Raw genomic sequence first — 16,746 nt, 5'->3', positions numbered from 1 at the left:
TAATATGATGGAAGAATTTGTCCTGCAGTTGATGCTTGGGTAAAAAAAAAAAAAAATACTGGACTGAATTTACTTGGAACTGCTGTATTTGCCAAGGCCTAAAGCTGCATAATTTTCAACCAAACATCTTTATTTTACCTTGCAGGTTCAAGGGGGTTAGAATCAGCTTTCCAGTACCACGCACCTCAAGTCAGTTTTGTCCTCTGCAAGGAAGCACTGTATAGAGTGCATGTCATAAATCTATGCTCAAGTTCTCAGGCCAACAAAGTATTTATAATGTAAATTCTGTGCATATTGGGCACTTTCCATCATTCTTAAGCCTGTTTTTAAGGTATTGTTTGTGTGTGAGTTATTTCAACAGAAATTTTCAAAGATCGCCAGTGTAAGGAAAAAAAACTGTGTATTTCTTCTTTTTTTTCTTTCAGGTTATGAATAACTAATGGGAAAATTGCTAAAGGAATCAGTTCTTTGATTGCCAGTGATTCTGAAAAGACTGAGAAATCGAATTAAACCAGGCATTACACAACACAATGTCTTTTGGGTTTTTAGTAATATTTATGTAATTGCAGAATCCAAATATCAGGAGAAAAGAAACCTTTGCTAAAATATGGATTATATTATGCATGTTCCTGATAGTCTGAGAATTTTAAATAAATACCAGATAAACTGTTATGGGGACACTGGACAAAACTACTAGTAACAGCATTTTACAGCATCTATACATTTTTAAGAATTCCAAACAAAAATATCCCCTGGAAACAAATGAGGTCTATTATTCCTTTCTTAATAAACAAGAGAGACTTGCAAACCCTTAACTATTATTTGCAGGTCACCTTTAAAGCAAAATGACTCTTATTGCTGAAATCTGCCTACAAATTTAAACCGAGTGAAACTTTCAGCTTTCTTGTGACTTTCTGCCAGGTGCTATTCAGCCAGGCAGCCACAAGGCTCTCAGAGATTCTTACTCAATCTAATTTGGTAGTAGAGGCTGGATATGGGACAACAGAATAATTTCAAGTCAGCAGCCCACAGCCCATGCAGTGGTTAGACCGCAGAGATGAATATGAGGAAATCATGGCTCTAATCCTTTGACAAAAAGTGGTTATTTCAGCTTGCCTGTTCAGTCTTCGGTTCCAGCTTTCTAATAGTGTTTTGCCACTCTGGGATGAAAAGGCCCACGCAAATGCTGTACCTTTATGTTATACACAAGGGATTATAAACCATGAAAGAAAAATAGGAAAGGTGGTAATCCAGCACAGCAAGACCTACCAGCACACCACAGGAAGGAGAAAATTCCACCCCCGTGTCTTCAAAATACATGCCAGCTGCTTCTCACTAATGCAAATGGCTGAAAGCCACTGTGCTGGGGCAGCCGGACAGGTCCCTGCCCACCCGTGGGGCCTCCTGTGGCCCCTGGGATCTGTACAGAAGCAAACATGAACAGCAGCAACAGGAGGGAGCTGGGAAAGCTGAGGAGACTCACAGGTGGCATAGTGCTGCCAGGACACCATCAGCAGTGAAGGGGATAGGGTGCCACTGCTTAGAGCAGTGACCGTCTGCTGTCCCCTAGGAACTGCAGATCCCAGCACGTACCCTCCACTGCAGCCTGCTCTGGGTGCTGGCACTCGTGGCCAATGTGCTCTGCTCCTTCCCTGGGTAACATTTTAGTCCAAACAGGGAAATAATTGTTTTCCATTTGATAACATCTCCACAGCCACTTATTTATACTTATTGTGGCATTGATGGTCAGGAGCTGCAGAGATTTTCCTGGTTTTCCCAGGACTGGCAGCAGCGAGGGCAGCAGGTCCTGGTCCCTCTGTTATGGGCACTGACAGCACTCTGAATGTTAAACACACTTTAGCTTTGGGCTTTACAAGATTTTAAAGAATATCTATCAGGTCACAAGTATGTGGCACGACCTAGGTCCTTATGTGAGCCGTCAGCTCAAGATTTGGAAGCTGCACCTGGAAATAATTCACGTATATTAAGGCAGGTCACTTTAGGCCATGATTTTGAGGTTTAGAATCTTTGAGATATTGTGAAACATTTGGTTTTTCAAGCAGAGAATATTTCACACATCATTCACAGCAGGTCAGTGTTGTGTATAACTGCTATTGCTTCATTCACACCCAAAATTGGTACAAGTTATGCTGACAAATGCACTTTTTGCCAATAGAAGTCAAGTCTCCTTCAAGGGTGAGGTTTCACATTACAGCTAAACCAGCCTAAGAGCCATTTGCTCATGGAAGAAGCTTTCTTGATCCCATCAAAATTTTCCCATCGTTTACCTGTGTGATAATTCTTTTATCTTTGACCCCACAGCAAGGCGGCTCCCTAAACTGTCAAAAGCAGTCATCCAGCAAAAATAAAGGAGAAACTTTCTGTTTAGTTAGCATTTTATGTCAGTTCATGGTGGAGTCAGACAAGGGCCAGTGGAGATACAGATAAATATAAAGCAGCAAGGGAAGGTCCACACCTTACAACAGACCTGGTCAGCTACAACCTAAGAAAATGTTGCTGCACTACATCTTTTGAAAGGATGAAAATACCTGATCTGAGATTTTTAGACAGGTCAGGTCAGTAAGACAGAAGGAACATTTCCTGTGCTTCCACCTCTTAAAAATGGCATCAATCATTTTTGCAATGGTTGCTAACTAGGGGAAATAGTCCTGAAAGTAACACAGGTGTTCATGACCACATGGAAGAACAAATGGACTACACAGTGTAGGGAAAGAAAATTTCCATAAAGCAACCTGTCCCTAACTTCCCTTATTTACAAAGCCTTCCAAACACTGCATCTTTTCTCTTGTGGATATGCCTCTCTTTACTTAGAGGCATATCCATGCAAACAGAATCAGTCCATGGATAGGTAAGCAAGGATCTCAAAACAGCCCGAAAATTCTTCTCTGGCTCTGCTCTCTGCAGCCATCTCTTTCCAATTTTTAATACAAATGCATGTATGTTGTAATACAAATGTGTATGTTGTGTTTCCAGTTGCTATTGCCAGCTGCCAAGTACATATCTATGACTTGGCAGCCAAGTTACATGTTTAAGAGGATGAGAGGAGTAGGTTTGGGAGCAACCTGAGATCTCATCCATGGCAGCCAGGCAGCACTGTAGAAACAGGCTCAGGGGAAAAGAGAATGTACAGAATTGATGGCTCATTGGCTCATCTTTAGAGAGCAGGGCTGTCATCAGCATCAGGAGACCATTGGCCTATCTTGACTCCAGTAAAAGTTGTGCTAAAAGAATTGGCAAACGTAAGGGATGTGTTGCAGATACCCAGGGCTACCTGTGTTAGTGTTTGAAGTACAGGAGGCAGGAGAGACAAACCTTCCTCTGTAATGGAAATCTGCTTTGAACAGTCCAAGAAAAGCGTAACACTAAGCTCTCTGAAGAAAACCGGCTCCTTGGCATTTTCAGTGGAAGATGCCATAATAGACATGTGGCATTTGGCTTTTGCTGATTTATCACTTTTTTTTTTTGTGGGAATTATACACATCTGAGAGATAAAAACTAAATAGATAATGTGAAGGAATCAAGATGTGATGGTGACGAGTTCCACAGGCAGCATCCCAAGCAATAATTCTTCTCCAGAGCTGGGGCTGAACACCACACAGTAAATAAGGTATATGTTGACTCAGAAACTACTACCTTCTTAGAGTTTACACTGCCCATTGTGTACACTGAGGCAGGTGCACGGCAGAAGGAAAAAGAAATTTAAAAACCTGTTAGTGCATGATTAAAAACTGGGTTATGAGGCATAAGCACAAAGAAAGCAAGAAATAGGCTGGCTCCAATTGTCATAATTCTGAACAACTGACCTTGATCCCTTAATAGGCTTCTTTTAGTGTTGTTTCTTGTGGTGTTTGTGTGTCCATGAGCATCCCAGTAGCTGAGAACACTCAACAATATGTATATGTACCCATTCTTTAGGTATATCTAATGTTTAATTTGGATATCACACCCAGAAAGTAAACAAATGCATAAACTCAACAAAAATATCACTGACTCACCAACCAGTCATCCACCTCTTCTCTGCCTCTTTCTTCTTGCTGTGTCAAGCCTCTGTCTCCCATACCCACCGTATTAATTTCCTCCTCTTTTCCCAGGGGCTGTTAAATGTCAGCCCTGGTTTCTCTGGGAATATGAGACTCGGTGTGTGCATTGCTGTTTGTATTGGACACACAAGCCCAGATTTCAATTTCACAGTAGCTAATGCCGTCCATGACTACGCCACTTAACTGCCAAGTGCTCTGCCTGCTCATTAAAAACAGGATCATGCTCTGTGAATGGAATAAATACTGTCCTTGGGCCAAACACTGTGAACATTGGTGCAGGTTGTCACTTCAGTTTTGTGCAACATGGCAGCTCCTAATTCCCTGTTCTCAGCAATTTGAACAGTGCATTCCTGGATAGTCCAAAGCAAAGGGCACTTTGGTAGCTGCACTGTAACTTCTGGAGAGATACCGTGTCCACCCCATGTCCAGCACCAACTGTGCCCCAGAACCAGACCCCTGTGGCCTCCCAGCCACATCCACAGCTCCAGACTGGCTGAAGGTGTTGACAGTCACAGGCAGAATCAGGCCCTGAGTCCACACCAAAGGTCTAAGGGAACTCAGGAGGCAACGACTGCCTGGCACCACTCATGGGCACACAGTCTGATTTTGGAAAGCCAGAAAATCCAGCTGCACATTCTTTTACTGAACTTCTCGTACCATTACTCCCTCTGCATGGTTTTATTGCATGAGATTATTGAACATGAGCAGTTGTCAGTTCTTTTCACACATCCTTGCGCCCCCAACAATCAAGCTTTTGTTACCAAAGTGCCTCTGACAGAAATAAAGGGGTATTAAAAGGCACCTCACACTCAAAAGGTACTTTCAAGATTTTGATTCTGTATTCTGAGGTGCTCAAAAATCTACGAACCTTACAAAAAAATTTCATAGCCTAATTTCTAGCTCTTCTCCGGATATAATAAGCATCTCCCTGCTGCAGAAATGGGGGGGGGAAGGTGCAAACTTAATATAGAAATGCTATAGACAAGATCTTCTCTACTCAGTTATGTGAGCTTTGAAGGAAATTTGAAGGAAATTATGGCAGAGAACCTGGCTTTAATTTTTAGTGCATTACAAAGACTTTTTACATTATCAGAATTTTTAAATTAATCTCCCACCTGTAGTCCTGAGGGTGGGACTAGGGACTAGCTACCATCAAATGTCTTTAACCAGGCTGTGTTGGAACATTTGCAAACACAAATGCAAATGAATGAGGTCTTCAGCAGGGAAATAAGGAGTCTTCCAATTGAGAAATAAATGTGGTTTTGAAAGAAATATACGTACATTTTTAGATACAGCCTGGCAAAAAGAAATTCTGCTTTCATCCATGACAAGTGATTGCAAGACTATCAGTACAACTGTGCAGCAGCTCTTACAAGGATTGACAGAAAGTATTTCATGATGCTTGGCAGTAAATATAGAAAGGCAACCAAGACCTCCTAAACCCATTGAGGTTTCTATAGAGTGCCGCCAAAGTACATAGCATTGCCACTTCTGGAAGTGTTTTTTTCTCCTTAATCCTATTCAAAATAGATTTTTAACTGCTGACCTGCAAATGATTTGGAGCAGTGACATTTTTAACTGTTCCAGCAGGTAAGGTACAGCTGCTGTCAACTGCTACCTAAGCATGGGCAATAACAACCTCACACTGTTGGCTGAGGATGCAACAAATCTCTCAACTTTTGCAGAGGCCAACACACAAGAAACGATTCCTGAACGGTGGGAGAGAATATCTTCAGCAATGGAAAAGGGGCAGAAATTTCCTGTACTCTTTTTCTTTAAGACTACAAAAAAAGTGTTGGCTCTTAGAGGGAAATTTCTCCCCTCTCTGAAATTCCTGGCTGGTGCTGTTATTGGGATGACAAGAGGAACCAGCTTGTCTCTGTCTCCACCCTCTTGATGCAGGAGAGAGTAAAGGCAAATGGGTCATGCAGGGGTGGATCAGGGGCTTTTAATACTGCTGTTTCATATGTGGAAGTGAAATATGTTGTTGCATCTGGAAATGCTGGCCTGCCCAACTCTATAATCACCACGCTGCTGCAAGCAAAATCTGCTCTAGAGGCAGGTCTGTGCTATAGGCTTCTGCCTGCATAAATACATGGAAGAGAGCGGCGCTGAGATGTGATACCTGACCCACATAGGTGTGCTAAAGAAGCTTTACTAGCATAACTTGTTTCACTGTGGGGTAGGGAGGGGTGATAACTTTCCTGTGATTAACAACTACAGAAGGTAATTTTGCTCCTGTAAGAGCATCCACGTGCTTTGCCAGTTTAACATCCCAGGACTCCCGTGTGCCAAGGTGCAGTGGGCCTGACACAGCAGAGATTAGACCACCAAGTGCCTTCTGAAGGGACACAGGAAGGGAAACTCATGCCAGGCAAAGGGCCAAGGAGGAGAAATGAGGAACACCTTTGAGATAAGTCGAGCTCAAAATGCTATTACCTTGCATTGCACTGACAAGACTGAAAATAATGAACTTTAAGTATGTGTGCTGGGTGTAAGCCCATGTTTTTTAATGTGATGCCTTGCATTTAATGTGAGCGCCAAGACTGGAAATGTGAATTTCCTGAACAGTTGTGTTTTGTGTTTTTTTTTTTTTTCTTTCTTCCTGTTCCTCATATGTACTTGCAGGAGTGGCTCACAATAGGGAAGACAAAATTTATGGTGCGGCCTTGAGATCCTTCATCTCCTACCTCGGCTGCACCCCGCAAAGCCCCAAGCCTTCAAGGAGATCCTAAATGACAGGCAGCTCCCAAAAGAAATGCTACCCAGCCTGCAGGGCTCCACGCAGTGCCTCCCGAGAGATAAAAGGCAGGCTGCCGGGATGTATTCATTCCTGCCTCTCAGATGGTATCACAAGGGACGAGCAGGGCTGCAGCCCGTCTGCGAGTCCCGAGTGCACAACTTCAAACAGACGCTCCGGAGGCGGCAGGGCCGGGCTGACTCAGGCGGCTGGGTGGACACAGCCCGTCCGAGCACGCCTCAGCTCCCCTGCGGGCTGCCCTGACACCTCTCTTGTCCTCAGCTCCCTCCGAGGGCTCTCACGCCGCACGGTATTTTAGTAATGCTTTCGGCTTTGTCCTTTTTTTTGGCCCTTCCCTCTCCCCTGCAAAGCGACGGTGGGGAAATCGCAGGGCGGCCTGCACCGCACGCAGGAGGCACGGCTTTGCTTTAGGGGTTTAATTCGGGCGATTGAATCCTCCAGTATTAACGCCACGGGTGTTCCTCTATTTGAAATAATACCATCCAAACTGAATCGGAAAATGCATGGAGCCATTCAGCCAAAAGTTAATACGGGAGCCGAACTAGTGCTAGGAAGTTACAAGCACTTTACGTTCTCCTTTATGGGCTTTGTCCATCCTGCACAGCCTTGTTGCAGCTTGGCAAAGTTCAGAAAGCCAGGCCCAGGATTTTGACAGGAGCAGCTGGCTTTCCTGTGAGTCAGGACAGCGTACAGGATACAGGATCAGAGACGCTGAGCACAAAAGCAATGAAACTGCAGATTTTAGACGAGATTACTTTCCTGGCTTTGCCGAATTCATTTGAAATGTGCAGCTGCTCCCCAGAAGGACGTGTACACACCAAATGCACCTTATTTGCAAATGAGGAGTAGCATTCGGGAAATTGACTTCATTTCTTCAAGAAGCTAGGGAGGGGAGGGGGGAATAGAGAGACCCACTGGAGTCAGTGGGAAGTTTCCACTAACAGAATCAGAGTTCACTCTACAGTTAGTAGTACAACGCACTGGAAACCGACTTGAAGTTATTCATTGTTTTATAAACCAAGTGAATGAATGCAAGGAATCTAGGTCGGAGCTCTTTAAGTTTTCTGCCTTTTGCATTCTGGGGGGCTTGTTTACATTTTTGAAAGGCTACTTTGTGCCTCTAGACTACAAATCTTTTCCCAAGCAGGTAAGTCAGCACAAGTTTCCAGTCCTTTACATACCCCACACACAGCCTTAGGTGTGTCACACCAAAAAACACCTCCTTTCTAGGAAAAAAAATACAAATACAACTCTCCCAGTGTTAACCTGTTGTTGTCCTCGGCCGCTTCCACCCTCTAGGTGGGGACTCTACATCTCTGGCCTCTTTTCCCTGACTGCCCCACTGCTGGAACAGGCACAGAGCAGCAGTGGCTGAGGTGAGGAGAGGGACAGACACAGCACAGGCGTGTGACAAACTGTCTGCTGTCTGCATTTAGCTACATTAGCTCTGCAAGACACTTAAATAACAAAAAATTGTGTTTAATAACTGGGAAGCGACGCTGAGGAATGCAAACCAAGGGCTGAAAAGTAAAGGAAACTATGTGGCAAGGGCAATTACCAGGTGGTTAACAGAAAAAAATAGTTTAGCCTGCATTTACAATGAAAATGGGTGCTGACTATTCCTTTTGTCATCCCACAATAGTGGGATTTTGGTTAGGAAGAGTTCATCTGACGAAGTATTACAGTGTGCAGCAACAATTTTTCACTTAAAGATAATCTAGTGATATTCATAAATATATTTACCTATTAGTTCCTAGGGGGAAAATAAAATTAAAAGTCACAGTATCTTCTCATTCCCAGGAGCTCTATGTTAGAGCCTGGAAATAAGAGGCAGTGTACCTGGAAACAGGCAGGAAAGTGCCATGTACCTGAACACCAAGAGCCTGATTGCTGCATTTGGAGATCTCACTGAAGCCCTCAGCAGGTGCTGAAGTTGCTGCAATCGAATTCCCCAGTCTCACTGTGATGGCACTGACATTTACCTGCAAACCGCTCGATAAACCTGAAGTGGCTTTGAGTCATTTGCAACAAAAGCTATCAAACAAGCTTTTTACAAGCCTCACATTCCCCCCTGTGATGGCTGTAACTTTTCTGTAGCCAAAGAAGAGAAACCCACAGTCAGTGAGTGCCCTGGAAAGCTATCCAAGAGAAATTCATGTAGTAAACCAGTGTTACATCTCTGCTGGTTATTAAATACTGAACATTACAGTCCTCTCCCTTCTTGACACAAAAAACTTTTTTTTTTTTTTTTTTTTTTTAATATATCACTTACAAGCTTAAGGAATCAAGAGTCCTAAAAGCTGTTTGCAGTGGGGAGAGCTGGCAGAGCAGCACCCACCGCGGTTCCCAGGACACCAACGCTGCCGACATCCAAACAAGCAACAAACCAGAACACGGCGGCCGATTGCCTTCGGCTGCCCACTGCTCTGCAGTTTTTTCCCTTAAAGGACAAGCCAGTCCATAATGTGCGTGCCATCAGGCTGCTGCAGGAGAGCTCATTAACTCACTGCGCCTCGGACTCCCAACACTGCCTGCCAGGTTTTTTGCTTTCTTATACAAATGAAGAGCTCTGCAGTTTGCAGCAAAGCTGGACAAGTTTAACTACTCCAGATTTTGCCTATTCTATTAAGTTCAGCATACCAGCTCCTTACTCAGCACTCCCAGCTCTACTTTGGATTGTCTGAAGAGAAAAACACGCAGTAAAGTATCGAAAGTTCAGCGTGCACACAAGCAACCCAAGAATAACTCAGCACTTTACAGCTGCCCACAAACCGGTCTCTATTTTATCGAGCCCCACCACCTGCCAAGCTGGACTATTTCTGTTGTGCTCATTTCCCCGCTGTTCTCTCCCAGCCACATGCACTCCCTGCATTCCCAAGCTGGGAACTGCAGCCCTGGACACCAGTTGCGGGCAAGAGCAGGTCCTGCCCCAAAACAGTACCGGGGAATTTTTCCCTGCTGTGAAAATCCTGGGAGCCACACTCCCACGGCCCATGCCACGAGGCTGGGGGGCTGCAACACCAGGACACCCCCTCCCCAGTGCTCATCCCAAGCTGGGCTCCCATCAGGAAACCCCCGTACTGTCTCCCCCTGCCATTCCAGGGGTATCAGCCACCCCTCCAGAGCCCAACACCCCCCTGCTCCACTGTCACCACCCAGAGCCACAGACACCACCAGAAAGGTCTTCCTCACCCCCTCCCCCCACTATTGCCCCTTCACAGAGAGGAGAAAGGATAGATTTATGCTTTTAATACATTTTATTAATTACCAAAATTTCCAGAAGCCAAATTTGGCAATTTTTTTTTTGTCTTCTGTAAAGGTTTTCATGCATAACTTGAAATTTGTCAACTGCAACAGTCAAGTGGTTACTTTAGAAGAGACAGAGACAAACATCCAGAATACAAACAGCTGTATCTGAATTAACAACATTTGTCTATTACTAACCTTATAAAGCAGGACGTGCCTTCCCTCTTATCAAAACCAAGCTGACAGATCTGCCTTTATACACACCCAACAGAATAAACTCTGTTATCGGCAAGGACGTTTTCCTTAAACGTTAGAAAAAAAAAAAACAAAGCAAAGAACGGAGCGACTGTCCATAAACCAGTCTTTACTTCAGTCCTCTTTAATCTACTTCTTCGATGGTGGGGCCGCCGGAGCCGCCCGCCCCGGCCCCTCCATCTCCCCGGTACAATTTTGTGACGATCGGGTTGCAGAGTTTCTCCAGCTCTTTCTGCTTGTGCTCGTACTCTTCCTTCTCAGCCATCTGGTTGCGATCGAGCCAAGAGACCACCTCCTTGCACTTGTCGAGCACTCTCTGCTTGTCCTGGTCACTGATCTTTCCCTTCAGTTTATCGTCCTCCACTGTCTGCTTCATGTTGTAAGTGTAGGACTCGAGGGAGTTCTTGGCTGCCACCCGATCCCGGTTAGCTTCATCCTCTGCTTTGTACTTCTCTGCTTCTTGCACCATACGGTCAATGTCGTCCTTGCTGAGGCGACCCTTGTCGTTGGTGATGGTGATCTTGTTCTCCTTACCCGTGCTCTTGTCCACGGCGCTGACGTTCAGGATACCATTGGCATCGATGTCAAAAGTGACCTCGATCTGGGGGACTCCCCTGGGTGCTGGGGGGATGCCTGTTAGGTCAAACTTGCCCAGCAAGTTATTATCCCTTGTCATAGCCCTCTCACCCTCGTACACCTGGACCAGGACGCTGCTCTGGTTGTCTGAGTAGGTGGTGAAGGTCTGAGTTTGTTTGGTGGGGATGGTGGTGTTGCGCTTGATGAGAGCAGTCATCACTCCTCCGGCCGTCTCGATGCCCAGGGACAGAGGGGTGACATCCAACAGCAGCAGATCCTGCACGTTCTCAGACTTGTCTCCCATGAGGATAGCCGCTTGTACGGCAGCGCCGTAAGCCACAGCCTCATCGGGGTTGATGCTCTTGTTGAGCTCTTTGCCATTGAAGAAATCCTGTAGCAGCTTCTGGATCTTGGGGATCCGGGTAGAGCCACCCACCAGCACGATCTCCTGGATCTGGCCTTTGTCGAGCTTGGCATCACGCAGAGCCTTCTCCACCGGCTCCAGGGTGCCACGGAAGAGGTCAGCATTGAGCTCCTCAAAACGGGCACGAGTAATGGAAGTGTAGAAGTCAATGCCCTCAAAGAGAGAGTCAATCTCAATGCTGGCCTGCGTGGAGGAGCTGAGGGTGCGCTTCGCCCTCTCACAAGCTGTGCGCAGCCGCCTCACCGCTCGCTTGTTGCCAGCGATGTCACGCTTGTGCTTGCGCTTGAATTCTTCCACAAAGTGGTTCACCATGCGGTTGTCAAAGTCCTCCCCACCCAAATGGGTGTCGCCAGCCGTGGACTTTACCTCAAAAATCCCATCCTCGATGGTAAGGATGGAGACATCAAAAGTGCCCCCTCCCAGGTCAAAGATGAGCACGTTCTTCTCTCCAGCCCGGGTTCCTTTCTTGTCCAGGCCGTAAGCAATAGCGGCTGCAGTGGGTTCGTTGATGATACGCATCACATTGAGGCCAGTGATGGTGCCGGCATCCTTGGTGGCCTGGCGCTGGGAGTCATTGAAGTACGCTGGCACGGTGATGACAGCATTCTGCACCTTGCACCCCAGATAGGCCTCAGCAATCTCCTTCATCTTGGTGAGCACCATGGAGCTGATCTCCTCTGGGAAGAAGGTCTTCATCTCCCCCTTGTACTCCACCTGCACCTTCGGCTTGCCACCCTCATTCACCACACGGAAAGGCCAATGCTTCATGTCCGACTGCACCGTGGGGTCGTCATACTTGCGGCCGATGAGGCGCTTGGCATCAAAGATGGTGTTGGTGGGGTTCATTGCTACCTGGTTCTTGGCAGCATCCCCGATGAGCCGCTCTGTATCGGTGAACGCCACATAGCTGGGTGTGGTGCGGTTACCCTGGTCGTTGGCGATGATCTCCACCTTGCCGTGCTGGAAGACGCCCACGCAGGAGTACGTGGTGCCCAGGTCGATGCCGATCGCCGGCCCTTTGGCAGACATGGTGTCGGCTGTCTGTGCTGCTGTTCGCCCGTGTCCACCCTGCCCGCTCCCGCTGCCGCCGCGGCGCGATATGCCCGGCTCGCGCCGCGGCCGCCCCTTTTATATCCGCCGCGGCCGCTTCTGGAACCTGCCAGAACCCTGACGGCCAATCCGGATGCCCCTCGAACAGCGGTTGGGCCAATCGCCCCCGCGAGCCGCCGGGGAGTGCCCGCCCCCAACGCTTTGGCCAATCAGAACCACGAGCGCCTAACCCGCCAGCCCGCCCCGCCCGGGGGCCGAGATTCTTCCGGGTTTTTCTCGTGCGCCATCGCGCTCAGCCAATCCGTGCTCGTGATGTGCACTTGCCCCGCCCCCGCCGCGAACCTCGGCTAGAAAGTTCCAGCTGTGAATGACGTTATGGCCGAGATTGACAGCAGCGCTGTCCAATGGCAGGCCGGAGCGGGCCGGCGGGGTGGGGCTGTGCGGTCGCCACGGGACGCCCCCGCGCTCCGCCCGCTCGGACCCGGGGGGTGTGAGGGGTTGCTGATTCGTGGCCGCTCTCCCCGTGCGGTGTTTGTCATTCCTGAGCGCTCAGCCCGGCCCTGGGGAATTTGCCCTTATTTGGTCGCAGGGCGGCAGAAATTTCGGTCTCCCTCCCCGACACAGACACACACGTCCCTTCAACCTCCCCTCCGGCTGTCAGGGGGGAACGGCCGCCCCCCGTCCCCCGCCGCGGCGACCCCCGAGCTGTCATGGCGGAACGCCTCCCCTCAGAGAGCTCCGCGCCTTCCCGCTGAGGGAAAGTGCCTGAGGGAAAGTTCCGCCGAGCCCGTGGTTAGCCTTATTTCACCCGAACTTGGCGGGCTGACAACACCCCCTCCCAGTGTCTGTCCCGGTACCCAAACTCAGGGAGGGGCACCGGGTTCTCCCCTCCTGCCCCGGCACCAGAACTTAGGGAATGGCACCGCTGGAGCTTTGGGGGCCCCGTTGCTGCGTGTTCCTGCGTGGTGACCATTCTTGAACCGCCTCCAAATTCTTGTCTGTTGTGCTAATGTGAGATGCCGTCACGCCTACGTTTAGCAAAAGCTATGGAGCTATTAACTCAGAGCTAGGAAAGTGCTTTGATGAAAATATATTAAACATGAAAATCCGCTCTGGTTCCTCCAAATTATGCCTCCTTACTCTGAGACAAACACTTCAAAATATTCCAGTTCTAGTAAGGAGGTCAAAACACCATCCTGAGGTGTTTTTTTGTTTGGTGTTTTGTTTTGGTGGTGGGTTTTTTTGGTTGTGTTTTTTTGTTTTGTTTTGTTTTGTTTTGTTTTGTTTTGTTTTGTTTTGTTTTTTTTTAATATGCTGGGAGTCTTAGTGAGTAGTTCTTTTCAGCTCCTTTAAAAGTGTTGCTAAAAGTTTGCTATCCATAGACTTCAGGAATTATGTGAGAGGATTAATCTCGCCGTATATTCTCTTTCATTAGTCTTCAGCTTTCAGCAGTTTGCTATACCTGGCCTCATAGAAAACGTGTTACAGCTTTTCCCAGAGTAATTTGTATTCACACAGTCATTACAGGCACTGTAACTCCTGTTCAAAAACATCCCTGTTTCCATTAGTGTATTTTTCAAAGCCTTTTTTATAAGACATGAGAGCTCCACCTCTTCTGTGCATTATGTGTGTACTTTTGTGATGGAAGAGCCTGGATTTCTGACCATACATATTGTACGTGCTTAAATAACTTATTCTTCCACAGATCTTGGTCTTTTTTTTTTTTCCACAAGAGTTCTGACCTTGGAGCAATCCAAAAGAAGTCACTGGAAAATGGGAACCATCAGCTGTCCCTGCCTACAGGAGCTGCTCTGTATATCCTGTGTGCATATTTCTTTGATGGGAAGGGTGTCGGTTTCTCTTGTAGTTAGACCAGTGACTGATTCATCACTGAACCATCTCTTCCTGTAATTCACTGCCACTTCATTCACTTGATTGTATTATGTGGAACAGGGAGAAATGCGAGAGCAATACATAGAGAGGTGGATAATAAATTCTGTTTCAGCTGAAAAGTTGATGTTGTTTATTATTTGTATTCTTGTGAGGACTGTTCCTTAGGAACAGTAATAATGCACAAGAACCCCATTTTAATGGCTGCAGTACAAACTCAGACCCTGTTATTCCAGAGTATAAAGAAGACTCCTGCCTCAAAAACATACGTAGAAACAGTAGATTGAGAGAACAAGTGGAGTGGGAAATAATACAGTATTAACACAATAAACAGCCTTTGCAGCAAAATTAATCTGATGTCTCATTTAACTATAGCTGTAATTTAGAAGTGACATTTCATTTCTTTCGCCCAAAGCTTTTAACTATGTATTTTATCAGCCCAGGCACAAAATATATACAAGAGCTCCAGACAACACTTGCTTGGGGTTTCCTTGGCCCAATAACTGGTGTGGCCCTGATGTGGTTGTGCTGATACCCACACGTGCTGGTAACCTGCTAAAGAGGTGTTTGCACTGACTGGGTGACTGCTCACCCTAAGAGTACTCCCTCTGTCCTATTTCATCATTTGAGTTGTATTGCTGTAGTAAATCTGGGGAAAAGACCTTGGAAGAACACATGAGCACACCCATTTTAATGCTGCTGGTGTAAAGAGGCATCCTAAGGAAAAATCCAAAGGCCTCTGGACTGAGGCTACCAAAAATTTCATTTAGCCTGTTGCAGAAGTGTTTCTTTTCCAGCTGTGCACACAGGTGCTGTTTTCTTCTGTACAATGATAATGCCTAGGTTCCAGCTGCTTTTTAAGCTTTCATTCCTACTCAGTCAGAAGTTCAGGTGATGTTCTTGCCATCACCTCTTACTGATGTCCTTAGAGAAAGTCCAGTCTAACGAGAGGGAGCAACCTCTAAAACCTCATTAGATACATTCTCTCTCCTCAGCAGAGCTATTACCAGCCTGCTTTTTGTCAGCAGTTTGTGAACCAACTCATCCATGCAGTCATCCTCTCATATGGGAAGAGCCACATGATTCCCTTTTATGTTGCTTCATATGCAATCATGGTACAGGTGAGCCAAACCAACTGGTTCAGAAATTAAAGAGTGAGCTTTATGGGGAGGACTTCAGCACAAGTCTGATTTTCCCTTTAACAAAACATTTGCTGTTATTCCCTCATCCTGAATCTCTAAGCCATATTTTCACAGCAATTTCCAGAGCAGCAATTCGGCATCTCTGGCAGTGACAAGCCTCTTTCTGATCCATTTATTTGTGTTTAGGGATCGATTATGAGCCCATGTCTCCAGTTTGGCAGCGTTATGTAATACGCTGCAGGCTATTCTCCATTACACCACCCAGCCAGAAATGAAGATGATATTTAGATCTCTTCAGTGAAGCAAGAGCTCAGTATCTGGAGCAGACCTGAGAACTCAGCCTTTATCTTGATAAAAGGAAGATTTTTCCCCCCACATGTTCCATAAGGCAAGGTAGTATAAAAATAGGACTGAACCCAAGTTAGAGTTCAATCAGACATCGGCCACTTGAATCATTAAGATAAAGTTGAAATGCAATGAATGAATTTTTCAGTTTTGGCAGTCAAAAGACTTTAGACCTTAAATTCTGGTATCCATTTCCCTCGTATCCCTTTCCCTAATACTCATTTCCCTTGTAAAACTACCAAAAAATTGCATAGATCAGATTGTATCAGTGAGAATGGATTATTTTATAATATACCAATCAGTTCAGAAAAGTCTAAGCAACTGCTGCTCTAAAATCGAGTAATACTTTGTCACAATACCTTTTCATCACTGAAATTCTTCCTCTTGTTTATATTTCTGAACATATGTCTGGTACTTGGAATTCAGACAAGAACTACCAGTGTTTAAAATGACAAGATTCTTCTAACAGGCTGTTGCATTAAAAATCACAGTGTATGTGCGTGGAACTATGTAACTTACTTTGTATTTATATACCTCCAGGTTTTGTGCACAACTGCTCCTTGTTAATTTAAAGGGCAGCCACAAGACATCATCTTACTTAAATAAGTGCTCCTTTGTTTTTGTGAATAACAAATAAAGTTCTGCAAATCTGTATAACGTGGTTTTTGGCAAACTACACAACTGTGTGATCAGTACTATGGAAATATTCAGAACAGCAGAATATAGGGCACTGTAATTTCATACTGCCAAACCAGGAGTTCAAAACTCATGAGTCAGATCTCCTAAAATTATAAACCTGGTGGCTCCATTCACCTTCTGGCTTTTTCATCTTTACCATATGTTCAGATTACACTTTAAGGATTTTCCATGTAATTTTCAGGTCTTTTTTTTTTTTTTTTTTTTAATAAATAAATAAGTAGAATAGCTCATTATACCATCTCACAACTGAAACCAGGCTGCCTCAGATTGATTAGACTCAATAGAATCATGGAAGTT

The 16,746-nt window shown here is 45.9% G+C and overlaps 1 protein-coding gene across 1 annotated transcript; it reads right to left on the bottom strand.

Annotated features, from left to right (window-relative positions):
- Positions 1 to 10,060: 10,060 nt before the first annotated feature.
- HSPA2 (heat shock protein family A (Hsp70) member 2) lies at positions 10,061 to 12,582 on the bottom strand. Its single transcript, XM_040066937.1, has one exon. It carries the CDS (start codon positions 12,350 to 12,352, stop codon positions 10,448 to 10,450), a length of 1,905 nt encoding a protein of 634 aa, XP_039922871.1. The 5' UTR covers positions 12,353 to 12,582; the 3' UTR covers positions 10,061 to 10,447.
- Positions 12,583 to 16,746: the final 4,164 nt, after the last annotated feature.

This window comes from Hirundo rustica, chromosome 6 (genome assembly GCF_015227805.2).
Source record: "Hirundo rustica isolate bHirRus1 chromosome 6, bHirRus1.pri.v3, whole genome shotgun sequence".
NCBI lineage: Eukaryota > Metazoa > Chordata > Aves > Passeriformes > Hirundinidae > Hirundo > Hirundo rustica.
Note: the sequence above shows the minus strand (reverse complement) of the source record. Positions and strands in the feature narration are given on the sequence as shown.